The sequence below is a fragment of the Echinops telfairi genome, unplaced genomic scaffold (genome assembly GCF_000313985.2).
Source record: "Echinops telfairi isolate 266 unplaced genomic scaffold, ASM31398v2 ScPeMD7_18;HRSCAF=68, whole genome shotgun sequence".
NCBI classification, from domain to species: domain Eukaryota; kingdom Metazoa; phylum Chordata; class Mammalia; order Afrosoricida; family Tenrecidae; genus Echinops; species Echinops telfairi.
In genome coordinates this window covers 28944213-28958715 of record NW_022103915.1, presented here as the reverse complement: position 1 = coordinate 28958715, position 14503 = coordinate 28944213, and the positions used below count along the sequence as shown (strand labels likewise).

At 54.8% G+C, this 14503-nt stretch overlaps 1 protein-coding gene across 4 annotated transcripts in view; it reads left to right on the top strand.

Moving 5' to 3' along the window:
* ESRRB (estrogen related receptor beta) overlaps window positions 1-14503 on the top strand; it is a 184709-nt gene that overhangs the window by 146462 nt on the left and 23744 nt on the right. For all 4 annotated transcript variants that reach the window (XM_013003714.2, XM_045287942.1, XM_045287943.1 and 1 more), the window contains exon 3: window positions 9499-9615. In XM_013003714.2, the coding sequence (XP_012859168.1) occupies window positions 9499-9615 (117 nt within the window). The remainder of the gene's footprint in view (window positions 1-9498; window positions 9616-14503) is intronic.

The following is a 14503-nucleotide window of genomic DNA, read 5'->3' as shown; positions in this document are numbered from 1 at the left end:
AAGCCACCAGCCACTCCATAGGGGGAAAGACAGGCTTTGGACTCCCATAAAGAGAGCCTCTGAAACTCATGCCCTATAGAGTCGCTCTGAGTGGAAATCGACTGGAAGGTTGTGAGTTTGGAGTTGCAGCCCAGGACCTACAAGGGAGTTGGATTTTCAACAGTGGATAGCTGTGCAGGAGACTGAATTCTGGGGTGGCGGGCCTGGGACTGTGCCTGCCCACTCTCCGTGTGCTCCTCGCTGGATCCTGCTGAAGGGCTCCCGGTGCCACCGTGGCAAATGCACCCAGCTGGGAATTGAAAGGTTGACAGGTCAAGAGAGTCCCCCCCTGGCTCTCTGTTCCCAGATGGATCTCAGCCTGGCAAACCCGACAGGGACATTGTGTCCCACGGGCTCCTGGCTTGGGAACATTTCGTAGTCTATGGTGGTCTTAAAAGGATGGGTAGTTTTCAGGCTCACACTTCCTGAAAGTAGCAGCTGAGGTTACTTAGACACCCGGCTGCACCGAGGCAGAGACCCAGGTGTTGGGCGTGTTCTGAGCCAGTCAGGAGCCCCACGAAGGATTTTTGTGAGTAATCTTCGTGATCTGCTACCACGAACGGGATAAGGATCGCTTCACAGAAGTCAACAGACAAATGCCAGCACACCGCCAGCTGACCTGATGCCGGCCCGTCCCTCTTTCGCAGGAAGGGGTTGGTATCCAAGCAGGGACGGGGAACCACAGCCGGCGGGGGCACTGGTCCTAGTCGTCACCCTCTGGTGTTCTTGCTGCTTTAGGACGTGATTAAAACAAAACAAAACAAACAAAACCCTTAAGTTCAAAAGTAGCAAGAACAAAACCAAAGAGGAACTATTAGGACCAGATAGTTGTAGAGAAATAGGAAAAGCAATAAGGAAACCAAACTGGCTGCTGTGCCCATCACGGGGCAGCCCCTGAGACAAACTGGCCTGGAGTGACCCTTTATTGTCCCTGCACCCAGGAGGATCGGTGGGCTGTGCCTGTTCCCAACCCAGAGCCACCCTGCGGGACACAACTTCCCCATAGAGTTGTTTTCAGGCTGGGTCTTTCTGGGAACCGAGGCCCAGGTGGGGGGCCCTCTTGAACTGCCAACCTTTCAATTCCCAGCTGGGTGCTTTAGCCATGGTGCCACCGGGCCTCCTGCAGCAGGATCCGGCGAGGAGTGCACATGGAGCTTCGCACCACACCGCCTCACTCCTGCCCCCATTTCAGCCCACACCGTTCAGGGCTCCAACCAATGCGGGAGAGGAGCCCACCCAGGTGGCACAGAGGTTAAGCCCGTGGCTGCTAACCGAAAGGGTGGTGCTTCAAACCCACCCAGTGATACCCGGGGAGGAAAGACCCAGCTAACTGCTTCCGGAAACATGGCAGTCATTCTCTGCAGCCCAAGCCACCGGGAGGGCGCCTAAGGCCATTACGTGGGTCATGGGATGTGAGGCAAGGACTTTTGCAGAAAGCAGGGTGTTCCTGGCAGGAAAGCACGCCAGCCGTTTCTTTGCATGCTCCGTGGCGTGCTCCCCGGACGCTGGTCTGCAGTAGGCGCTGGCACCATCCGGTGTTGTCAATGAACTTTCAGTTATGTTGAGTAGCACCTGCTGCTGGCATGTCTGTGGCTCTGCAGCTGCCAGCTGAGGACTTAGGTCCATGTTGACCTTTCCCTGTACCAGGATCCCTGGTGGCAGTGGGTCAGCAGCTCAAAGCCACCAGCTGCTCTGTCTGAGCTCGTCTTGGGAACTCACGGGGGCCCTTCTACCCTGTCCTGGGTTACTGTGAATTGGACTGGACTCATGGCAGTGGGTCTCCTCACCGCCCCCCCCCCCCCCCCCCCCCCCCCCCCCCACTGCAGCATTGACCACTGTCCTTGAGGTGCGCTGTGAAGGTCTGTTCCCATTGGGCCAGTCCTCCGGCCCTGATTGCCAGAGGGAGGCGGGGCATGGACTCTCAGGATAGATGAGCTCAAGTGAGAAGAAAGGAAGGCGCCTTCCTGCCGGGACAGAATGGTCCCCTAGCCAGGAGATAGCCCGCTACCCGCTTAAACGGCGAGCCTACCGCAGGGAAAAGTGTGTCCACCCAAAGAGAATGGGCCTCCCTGGGGACATAGCAAAAGAAGGGCTGACCCAGGCACAGGCTTCCTCCTTACGATAGGTAGTCTTAGCCAGATCATGATGCAACTTTACATCGATCTGATTCAGATCTTTCTGATCGTGATCTCCTTGTAGCTCTCCAAGGAGAGACCTTGGAGGCTGGGCAGAAGAATTCCAAACCCCAAACCCCAGGAAACCCACCGCCAGCCAGTTGATTCTGGCTCACAGCAACCCTGTAGGACAGCGTCGAACTGCTCCCATGGGTTTCTGGGACTGCATCTTGATGGAAGTAGAAAGCCTCCCCTTTCTCCAGTGGGGCGGCTGGTCGTTTCAAACCTGACCTTGGCGTAACCTGGGCATGTGGTAGACCCAATAAAGAAGCCCGGTGACTGCCGTGAGGATGAGAACCAAAGCCAAAGATGATGCAGGGGCTCTCTTGGAAGTGGTTAGGTAAGACCCTGCTGGGGCCAGCTGAGCCACAGGAAGTTGCATAAAGATGGTGGGGGCGGTGGGCTGGGGGGCAGCATGCCAGGTGCTTCAGAGCCACAGAGAGACCCAGGGTGACTGAGCGGTGAGGTCATTGGTGCTGCGGGTCCACAGTGAGGGTTGCAAGTGGGTTGAAAGACATGGGGAACAAACGTCTCTGGTGCCTCCTTAGGCTCCCCCCCCCCACCCCAGCATGGGGCCAACTCTGCAGGTCTTTGGCCGCCCCTTGGGCAGCTCTGGGGTCTCTGACTCCAGATGAGTATCGGCAGGCCTAGCACCTGCTTCCCCTGGCCTCCCCTTGGGTGCAGATGCAGACTTGAAGGAAGCTTCCTAAAAGAGGGCTGGAGGATGGCTGCTGGGTTATCACTGCCTTGGACCAGCTCCAGGACTTTATCACAGAGAACAGGGTCCCAGCAGACCCCGGCTTCCCTGCAGAGACAAAGCCCTGAGCTCCCACCATCAGCCCACTGACCTTGGGCAGGGACTTTGCTCTCTGGCCTCAGTCTCAACTCTGCTCAAAGAGCCATTTCAACCCACAGGGTTGAAACCAAGAGAGGCAAGCGTTTCATGCTTAATAGAAGGGGGAGTCCCTTCAGGACACAGCCAGAGCGTGTCTGGGGAAACTTAGAGCCCAGCAGGGGCGGGAGGGATATAGAAGCAGATGCTGAAGGTGAACCTGCTTGGCATAAAGAAGAGCTTCAACAGGGCCCCAGGAACATGGCAAAAGGGGCACCTGCTCCTGGGTAGAGAGGGCTGGAAAAGCCGCCGGGGGGCGCAAGGAGGGCTTCAGAGCGCAGGAGAGGATGGAGGCTGTTTTGAACGTAAACTTTATCAGTGTCTAGTGGTGTCACCTTGAGCAGGTTGTTGGGTGTGTCTCTGAGCCATAATTTCCTTATCAATAGCTCTTGTCTCAATGTTATTGCAAGAATTCAAGGAGGCAGTGCGGGTAGTGTTTACCTCAGTGTTTACAGCTGTTTATCCCTGGCAGCAGAAAGCCGTTGAGGGGTTTTGAGCCGAGAATTAATTAGCTCTCTTTTTGAGCAAAGAAGCCGTTGCGAGGTGCCCTTGAGTGGATTGGTACTGGCTGTGATCTCGTGTGACACAGTAGAACCGTCCCGCAGGGTTTTCTTGGCTGTGATCTTTATAGTTGGTGCTGGCCAAGATGGACTGTACCGGGACTGGCAGGAGAAGCAACCTTTAAGCCTCGGAAGAAGTCCAGCCAGCATGCTCTGTAGAAGGGAGCAGGGCGAGGTCTGGTGTCCTGCACTTGGCACGTGGTGAGGAGAGACAAGTCCCCGGAGGAGATCACGCTTAGTCGAATAGCGGGTCTGCAGAAACAAAGAAGATGACGCCCCTCAATGAGATGGTTGGCACAGTGGCTGCCCCAGGAGGTCCCCACAGAGGAGCGACTGTGAGGGTGGCACAGGACCAGGCAGGGTTCCGTTCCGACAGGACATGATGATCTGGAATTCAGAGGCGTTTAGGGTCACCGGTAGGGGTTCCGGGGACTAACAGTGAAGCAAACCAATTGAATGTATGGTTAAAGGTATCCAAACCAGGACGGTGTTAACCAGTGAAAAAGAAAACAAAACTCCTAGTGGATTAGATTCTAACTCGTAGTGACCCCAGGCGTGTGCAAAAGCAGAGCTGTGCTGCACTGCCCAGGGTTTTCAAGGACTGGTTTTTTGAAAGTAGATTACCAGCCCTTTCTTCTAAGGTACCTCTATGCGGCGTTGAACCAGCAACCTTCCAGTTAGTCAAGTGCAGTAACCCTCTGTACAACCCATCAGAGCATCCAGGGCAGTAACCGAAGGCCTAAAGATACGCTTAGGCTTCAGGAAGTGTGACAGTGGCTCCAGGACTAAAAGGGCCTGGTGCTTGGCCTGTGGACCAGAGGAGAAGACTCAGAACTCCAGCTTAGGCTGCTGGAAAGATGGAGCGGCCAGTAGCCTTCGCTGAATCTGGTTGAGGATCAATCCAGGCTGAGAAAGTGGGAGGAAGCACAGGGGAGCTGCCCAGCAGACGGGTGGCTCTTGGGGTGTGAAGTGTGGGCAGTGAGTGGTCTTGCTGTGGGCCGGGGCTGAGTGTGTGATCAACCAGCAGCCGGAGGCGGGTGGGAAGGGGGACAGCAGACAAAGGGACAGTGTGTCCTCAGGAGATCAGAACCAGGTAACTGTCATCCCAGTCATTTCCCATCAGCAGCTTCAAAGGGTGGCCATTCGGCTCATGTGCCCCAGCAACCTTACTGTGGGGACCAGTTTCCAGCACTCCCTCTGAGCCCCCACCTTCCCCCAGAGCAGTGTATCCAGGCTCAGCAGCCCCAGCCCCTGAGCCCCAGGATAACCCGAATCAGAGAGCAGGTGGAGGAGGGCAGGGAGCTTAATGTTTGCAAAGGTCAGAACAGGTGGGCCACTGCAGGCCTGCCACCCAGAGCAGACTTAGCCTCGCTTCCTCTGGCTGGCAGGTGCTGGGCAGCCCTGTCAGAGGTAAAAGCGTAGTAGCCTTGATGCACCTGAGCTCACATGCTGTCAGCTGCATGAGAGGAGCTCAGACTGTACCCAGCCTGCGGATGAGGAAACTGAGGCTCAGAGAGACGAGGATACTTGCCCAGAGTGGGGTCTGTGCTTGTCCATGCGGTACACACTTCTGGGTTAGAACCCTGAATTTGTGTTAGCCTTAACTATGCCCCTGACCTGTGAGAGGCCACTCTAAATCAGCCACACTTCAGCTGGAGTGTGTGTGTGTGTGTGCGTGCGTGCGTGTGTGCGTGCGTGCACACTCGTGTGCATGTGCATGAGTGTGTGACACACACCCCATTCCCTGCTCCTGAGTTCTCCTAGCCTGCCCTCAGGAGACCACAGGAATTCAGATGAATTAATCTCATCGCTTTATCAAGGAGGCACTTAGAGAAATTACAAGGTAAGGCCACCAGGCTGGCCTAGCTGGCAGCCAGCCGCGGGAGCCATAAAACAAATGGAAAGGGACAAAACAAATAAATAAAATTAAAACTCTGCCTCTTACAGCCACACACGCACACGCACACGCACACGTTCAAACCCAAAGGGTCAGGCACATAACGGGAGCTCTCGCGTGCACTTGTTCCTCCGAGCAACAGAGTCCAACCCACAGACCTGCTTGACCCTGCAAAGCTGTGGCTCCTGCATCCTTCCCAGGAATGACTGGTGGTCAGGACAGGAAACGGGAAGTTCCCACTGTGCAAATAGCAGCTTAGGCTGCGTGAGTGGCAGTAGCCTGGGATCACGGGGCCAGCGCGATATCTACCTCTCCAGCAGCTCAGCCTTGTGAGCGTGTGTCCCTGCTCTGTGGCATCCCGGTCACCACCCCACTGTTCTCACTTGAAAGCTGGAGTGGACTATAGTTACAGCCAAGCTTGGTGGGAAAGCGAAATCAATCATCTGTGTGTGTAACTGCTTTATGGTCAGCTCTTAGCCATAGTTCTCCGCACACTGAGCCCCTGTTGTTGCTATTGTTAGCTGCTTGATCAAGCTGATCCTGACTCATGGCGGCCCCATGTTGGCAGAGGAGAGCTGTTCTGTGGGACCTTCAAGGGGCCTCGGGACCTTAGGGAAGTAGATTACCTGACTGTCTCATCTCTGAGTGGGTTCCAACTGCCAACCTCTTGTTAACTAGCCAAGTGCTTAATCATTTGTGCCATCCTTTCCCAGGGACTGGCCTCTCCTGACAACATGTCCAATGAGCCATTCTTGCTTCTAAGGCGCATTCTGGCTGCACGTCTCCCAAGACAGATTTGTTTGGTCTCTGGGCAGCTTATGGTATGGTACTTCCACTGTTCTCTGCCGGCCCCTCGAATACAGCACATCAGTTCTCCCGTATTCCGTGTCCCCTTCACATGCCTGGGGGGCAATTGCACGGCTCAGGTCTAGCACACTTCAGTCCTCCAAGTGCGCTCTGTTTTCTTTACCACTCTGCAGAGGCCACTGGCAGCAGATTGGCGCAGTGCGATCCATCATCTGCTTTATTGTTGATGGTGGACCCAAGGACAATGACAGCCTGCCTCAACAACTTCTGTCTGTTGTTTATTGTGGTGTTGCTAATCAGTTGGTTGCGAGTTTTTGTTTTCTTTCTGTGGAGGTGTAGTCCACACAAGGCTTACAGTCTTTCATTTTAATTAGTAGTAAGCGCTTCAAGCCCTCTTCGTTTTTAACAAGCAGGGTTGTATAGAGTAGGTCGTGTGTGTGTGTGTGTGTGTGCGCGTCCTTGCTGTTCCTCTAGCCCTGATGCATGTTCTTCTTCACAGTTCAAAACCCCAAACTCACGGCCATCAAAATTCTGCCGTCGTTGATGGCAGCCCTGTAGGACAGGGTAGCACTGCCCCAGTGGGTTTCCAAAACAGAAAAATTTTCACAGCAGTAGAAAGCCTCTTTTTTCTCCCAAGGACAGGCTAGCGGTTTCAAACTGCCAACCTGGCTGGCGGTCTAGTTCGTAACTCACTACATCTCCAAGGCTCTTTCGTATCGTCCAGTTTCTCAAATTAATTGTTCAGCATACAGATTGGTTAAGTATTATGAAAGGGTAAAGCCCTGACACGTCTTTGCTGATTTTAAACCACACAGTATCCTCTGGATTTGTTGGCGCCAACGGCCTTTGTGTATGTACCGATTCCACACATATACAATGAAGTGTTTGGGGGTTCCCAGTCTTGGCTATGTTTCCTAGACTTTGGTGTGATCCGAAGCAGCTGAATGCCTCTGAGTAGTCAACGTAATACAGGGATCTCGGCTTTTAGCCAGGTCCTTTTGGACATCAGCAACACTACCTTCACTCCACGTCCTCTTCTGAACTTGACTTGGTTTCTGGCATCTCCCTGTCAATGTACTGTTGCAACTATTGTTGAATTAACGTTCAGCAGAATCTCACTTGCGTGATATTAATGATGTTGTTAAATAATAATAATATCTTTAAGCCATTAGATCACTGTTCTCTGAATGAGCACATGTAGGGTACCTGTCTTCCATATTTCTTGGCATAGGCCAATGGGTAGCACTCCATCCGTTTGGTAAAGCATTTGGATTGGTATTCTGTCCATTCCTGAAACCTTGTTTCCCGTCAGTGCCAGCAGTACAGCTGGGCCCTCCCTTCAGTCCCAGTGGTTCTTCATAATGTGCTGCCTACTGAAGTGGTTGAACGCTTGCCAGTTCATTTTGGTGCTGTGACTCTGTGTACTCCTTCCGGCTTCTTTGGATGCTTCCTGCATTTGGTGTTTTGTTCAGTGTTGAATCCTTTAGTAGTGTCGTTCAAGCAGGCTTGACGTCTTCTTTCCGTTCTTCCAGTCTGAGGAATGCCAAGTGTGTTCTTCAAGCCTTTTGATTTTCTAACTCCAGGGCTGTGTTGCACATTTCATTATGATATCTTGTCTTCTCAAATCTCCCTTGGAAATCTTCTGTCTGGCTCATTTACTTCATCGTCTCTTCTCTTTGCTTTGGTTACTGTGTGTTCAGGAGCAAGCATGACTCCTCTAGACTTTCATATGTTGACCAATCAACTAGAGGCCACGACGTTACTAAGTCAACTCCGACCTATGGCGGCCTTGTGTGTCAGGGCGAACCTGCAAGGCTGTGCAGTCTTTTGGAAGCAGACTTCCAGTGCCTGTGGGGATGAGTTCAAACTGGGATGGGTTTCAGCAACCAGTGGAGAAAACCCTGTGCAGGTGTACCTGTTCCCCGGTTCCTCCTCTGAGCTCACAAGTTCCCCTCCCGGGGCAGGGCTTTTGCTCTCTTGGCATCTGTTCCATGCACAGCTGAGGAGGGCGCCCTGGGATCGCCTTCTCTTAGGACAGCCCAGGATCAAGGAGAGTTGGCAGATGGCAGTGGACTTGACTACAGTCACCCTCATGACTGAACCCAGCCCCTACTGCATGCCGTTTGCTTGGGACACAGACGCACCCGTGGAGGTGGAGGAGACTCCCTAGGGACAGGACAGTAGGGAAGCCAGTGGGTGGGCTGCTCAGCCCCCATCTAGGGGGCTTTCGGGTGGGCCAGTCCAGGGCGTGGGGGGCAGCACAATGAACTTCCTCTCAGCCTCGGGGGAGCCTGGAAGCCTGAGTCTTCCAGGAACTGATAATTATGCAGAGTGCCAGAGAAAAGGAGCCAGGTAGAGCCTTCTCAGCCGAGATAAGGACTTGTAGGAGCATGTTCCTCTCCTCTGCCTATTTTAGTTATTTATGATTCGGGGTAGGGGGAGGGGGTGTTGAGATCTTTTTTAAAACTGTTGTTGAGAATACACATAGGAAAGCATGACCCGTCCCTCAGTGCCATCTAGTGCCTTGGTAATCTTGGAGTCTCACGACCATTCTCAGTCCCCTTCCTAACTCATGGGCATGCCCCCAAGGAACTCCTGCCCTCCGAGGCTCGTTTATTTGTTGCCCTCCATTCCAGCCCATTCATATAATCCTTAAAAGACGACCAGGGGCCTCTAATTTTACCATGCTTATGTGAGAATTGAAATGATTTTGCAAAAGCTTGCATGAGCCAAACTGACCTAAGGGATGGATAGACCAAGGGGCCTCAGAGTGGACTTTGATCGTGGCAGAGGGAGCTGCTCAGAGTCTGCTTCTGGGATCCAGTGCCAGCGCTGGGGGTTTCCATGTCCCGGTGAAGGGTGAAGGTTCTCTGCAGTGTCTCCAAGTGGCCCCTGACCCACCTAGACCTGTAGAAGAAGGGAGTCTGAAACATTTGGTCGGGACCCTCTGGGAGTGTGTGTAAAGAGTGAGTGAGAGCGAGCAAGAGATCGAACAGCTCAGAGCATTTGCTTTGCAGCAGGGGAGCTGGCGATGGGGCTGCAGACCCACCCATTGGCTCCCCACCCGTCCTCAGAGCCAGGCCAGCTGGGGCCAGGGCCACCCTGACAACACTCTGTGTCTGGTTGCAGGAAACATTGAGTACAGCTGCCCTGCCACCAACGAATGCGAGATCACCAAACGGAGGCGCAAGTCCTGCCAGGCCTGCCGCTTCATGAAATGCCTCAAAGTGGGGATGCTGAAGGAAGGTAAGAGGCCCACAGGGTTCGGGAAGGGGCTGGGCACACCTGGGCGAGGCTCCCTCAGGACAGAACACCGAGCAGGGCGTGGACCTGCTCCCAGGGAGTGGCTCCTTGGACCTCAGACCCTGGAGACCACCGATGCATCCCAGGTTAGGATGCTCCCCCCAGGCGGCTGCCTTCCGGCTTCCCTGGCCCTGCTGTCAGGGTGTGTTGGGGCTGACGGCTCCACACCACTCTCTCCTCCACGCTAGGCATAGGCTGAAGAAGGCAGGCCTGGGAAGTTCTCCATTGGATCTGTGGGGAAGTAGACTGGGGACTCTTGACTGCAGGTAGAACCCCGAAAGTTGGCTTGCTGTGTTGGGGAAGCCCCACTCTATTTTGAGGTTCTGCCGCCCCTCTACTTCCAGCCGCCTTAGGGTTCAGTGAAAAGAAAGACATTAAATTAAGACCCAGAAAGGCCGAAACCTGTGGATCACAGCCTCTGTCCCTCCCCCCCCTCCATTTCCTGGCTCCCTCCCTCTTTCTCCCCTTTCCCAACTCTCTTTCTCCTGTCCTTCTCTTGAGCTGTGCTGTTCAGTATGGTGGCCGGGAAAGGGACTTACTTACTTGGCACTTGGAAGATGGTTTGTCTGGAGCCCTGGTGGCGCTGTGATTTAGGCGCTGGTCTGCTAACCACCAGGTCCGTGGTTCAAACCCAGCAGCCATTCTGTGGGAGACTGACTAGGCGAGGCAGTCTGCTCCTATGAAGATTGATAGCCTGAGAAACTCTGAGTCAGACGTGGCATGGTGATGGCAGTGAAGTGCTTAGCTGCCGGCCCAAAGGTTGGCTGTTCAAACTCCCTCAGGGGCTCTGGAGAGCCAGACCTGTCCATCCGCTCCACTGGGTTGATGCTGACCCATCTCGGCCCCATAGCACAGCAGAATTGTTCCGTAGGGCAGATGGGGACGCCACTCTCCTTTGGAGCAGACAGTGGGTTTGAACTGCTCACTTGACCGTTAGCAGCCCTGCACTCAACCCACAGTGCCACCAGGATGTCTGTAAGCACTGTGTCCCAGAGGACCCTGCGGGACAATCCTAGGCTATGAGTTAACATTGGCTCGACGTCACCCAACCACAGCAGAACAATGGGAAAGAAGTGTAGATGCGTCACTGCAGTCATAATTTTTTATTTTTGGAAAAGTGATGACTGGTTGAGTGGGACATATTCTGGACGCCCTGGAGGGTTTTATGAGATGGCTGTCACACGCGCTTTATCCTGGAACAAGGCCACTAGAAAACTTGCCATCATGCCCATCTGTGGCTTACGTCCTCCTTGGTACCCCTGACCCGGGCTCGCGGTGCCATTGTGGGGTGGGTACCTGTGGGTGTGTGCTCCTCCCTCCGCTTTTCAGTAGAGCCCCAGGAAAGCTCTATCGATCGCTTGATGCTTCTGGGCCCTAGGATCCTTCCGGAGAGAGTCAGGCCGGAAAAGAGGTGTGTGGGGAGCATTCCAATGGGCAAGGCTTGGTCCGTGAGCTCAGAACCACCCATGGTTCTGGGAGGCTGGGGTGTGAGGACCGTGGCTCAGGCTGGGCCTGGTGGTTTCTTGTTGCCGGCAGCGTCTGAAGGAGTCTTCCCTGGCCAGCAATAGACCCTGAATGTTACACCCAGAAAACCAGGCTCACTGTCCTCTCCAGTCGATGCCGATTCAGAGCAGCCCCACAGGACCTAGTTGAACCACTCCCGTGAGTTTCCCAGCCTGTGAAACTGCAGGAGCCAAAAGCCGCCCTATCTTTCTCCCACGGAGCCGCTGGTGGCTTTGAATTGCTGACTTCTCAGGTGGCAGCCCCGTGCGTCACCGCTGTGCCACCAGGGCACCAAGTTGACAAAAGCGAGGCCAGGTATTTTGGGGAGAGGTGACACTCCTTCCCTCCCGCAGTCCCTGCTGGCTTGGCAGAGCCTGGAGTTCTCCAGGAGAGCTGTGTCCCAGCTCCTCCACAGCTCCGGGCCCCACGCCCCACTGCAGAAGGCCCGTGAGCCCAGGAGCAGGGCCAGGAGGAGCGGTATGCAGGGAGCAAAGTGGATAGAGAGGGGACCGCCTCCCGAACTGTGAGTCTCTTTGCCACCCTGGCTAGAAAGTGTCTTTTGGGGGTGGGGGGGACTACCAAGGAGTCCTGATCAAAACTACCAGCCCTTCCACAGGAGAAAGACAGGCTCTCTTCTCCCAGAGAGTTACGCTCGTAGAAACCAACAGGGGCGGTTCTACCCTGCCCGATAAGGATACTGTGAGTTGGAGCCGGCTTTATGGCTGTGCAGTGGGGACTGCCTTGTGTCAGGAGGACAGTAGGGGTGCCCACCAAAGGTGGGTGGGCGTGACCCAGGGAGGCACTGAGTCAAGGAGGGAGGCTGAGCTAAGCGGACAACAGATGGGCAGTGGTAGATCAGCCGTCCAGCCTGGTCACCTGTGGGAACAGTGAGCTCGTGCTGTGTCCTGGGATGATGGTGGGGGCTGCCTCAAGTGAGGACAGGCAGGCTGAACCCCAGGTGCACCTTGCACACCCTACCCCTACCACCACCACCCCGGCCCCGCATCTTCCGCTATATAGGACCCTGGGACCAGAGGGCTTGAGGAAGCAGGAAGGCCTGGTACTTGGGTGGAAGCCCAGGGGTGTCCGGTGCTGAAGTGAACTTGCTGGTGCTCCTGTGACACCCTGGTCCCTCCTCCAGGAGGCTCTGGGGGGACCCAGCCTGGAGGAGGGCTGGCAGCCACCGGCAGAGCCCTCCCTGCCACTACAGTGCTGGCAGCCCGAAACCCAAAGGGGAAAGACGACAAAGCTGGAGTGAGCACAAAGCGAAGCCCCTCCATCTTTCTTCTTGTCCCCCCACCCCCACCCCCCACCCCGCAGTCCAGCGAGATCCTGGGATCTGAAGCTCCGCAGGGACCACCCCCCGAGGAGGATGCACGGACCTCATTTAGGAGCCTGGGTCCTTGCCAGGACGGGGCTCTTGGCAGCTGCTGTGGCTCCTGCTTTTGTTTGGGTGTCCCCTCCACTCTTTAGCTTGGGGGGGTCCCAGGCCCCCGGGACCAGCTTGGGCTCCCTGCCGCCTCTTCACGGTGCGCCCTGACTTCTCTCTGAAAGGAGAGCCTCACCTCCCTCTTCACAGGCCTCCGCCATTGCCTCCCCCCTCCCCCACCTCACGAGCCCCTCCAGGGCGCCTCCTCTCCGCTCTCTCCACACTGTGTTCCTAATTTTCCCTTTTAAGGAAGATAATCAGAGACCTACCTTATGATCTGGGGGGCCCGGCATCGTCCAAGGGAAAAGGTGAGCGTGCAGCCTCCTGGGACTGGCCCTGTCCCTGGAGACCTCTCCATCCCGCCACGGAAGCTTCCGCGATGCTCCAAATGGCAGCTGCCAACACCGCTCCCTGCACTGCCCCTGGACATCCGAGCAGGCTGTGGGGTGTCTGGTGTATGAAAACCTGTGTTTCCAGCCGGTAGAATTCTGTGCACTCGCTGGGGCCCTGAGATGGTCTTGTGACCTCGTGGGTCACACTTGAGCTCCTTGTGCAAAAGCAGGGGTGCTGCTGATACCTGCGAAATATCACCGGGTCAAGGGGTGGGGACCATGTGAGATGGCTCCATTCGACCAAGCCACTGGGAAATCGCTCGGCGGCGCCAGCCTCCTGGGGCATTCTGAAAGTGGTATTAGATTCAAAGATGGTCTTTTTTTTTTTACTGGGGACTCTTACAGCTCTTATCACAATCCATACATCTATTTTGTCAAACTCATCTGAACATATGTCATTATCTCTTTCAAAACATTTTCTTTCTATTTGAGCCCCTGGCATCAGGTCCTCGTTTTGTCCCCTCCTTCCCCCATGCCCCATTGATAATTTATAGATTCTTCTTTTTTGTCTTACACCAACTGCTGTCTCATTCCACCCACTTTTCTGCTGTCTGTCCCCCTAGGATGGGGACCATATGTCGATTATTGTGATTGGTTCCCCCTTACTCCCCCCACCCCTACCCTTACCTTCCTAGTATCGCTACTCCCCTTATTGGTCCTGAGGGGTTTATCTGTTCTGGATTCCCTGAGTTGTGAGCTCTTATCTGTACCAGTATACATGTTCTGCTCTAGCCAGATTTGTAAGATAGAATTGGAGTCATGGTAGTGGGGGAAGGGGAGGCATTAAAGAATTAGAGCAGTGGTTCTCAACCTTCCTAATGGCCGCAACCCTTCATTACAGTTCCTCATGTTGTGGTAACCACCCCCACACACACCATAAAATTATTTTTGTTGCTACTTCGTAACTGTAATTTTGCTACGGTTATAAATTGAGGAACCTCTGTGAAAGGATCGTTTGACCCCCAAAGGGGTCACAACCCACAGGTTGAGAACCTCTGAACTAGAGGAAGGTTGTGTGTTTCATCAGTGCTATACCACACCCTGACTGGTTCTTCTCTTCCTTGTGGCCATTCTGACAGGGGGTGTCCAATGGGCCACTGATGGGCTTTTGGGTCTCCACTCTGCCTTCACCCTCATCCCTATTGATGTGCTTTGTGTTTGTGTGTTTTGTTTTGGGCTGCCCTTGTGTTGAGAGGTGGTGTATGGGGCTGGCTAGTGATTATCTGAGAGGTGGGGAGGGGTGTCCCTTGTGAGCTGGCCCATCAAGAGGCTGCTCTGGGAAGATGGTGGGGAAGTGCACCCCAGGGAGGGGGCTCACAGCCAGACTGGGTTTGAACTCAAGAACTTGACACATCACCTGCTGCCTTTCCCCAGGGCCTCCCTGCATCCCCAGGGCAGCTCTGGGAGTCCAGCAGCTCTTCCCAGTCTGCCTGTCCCCGCACACCTCACCTTCTCCTCACCCCATGCAGAGCACCCAGTCCTGAAGCCACTGGCTGCCCTGCCCCCC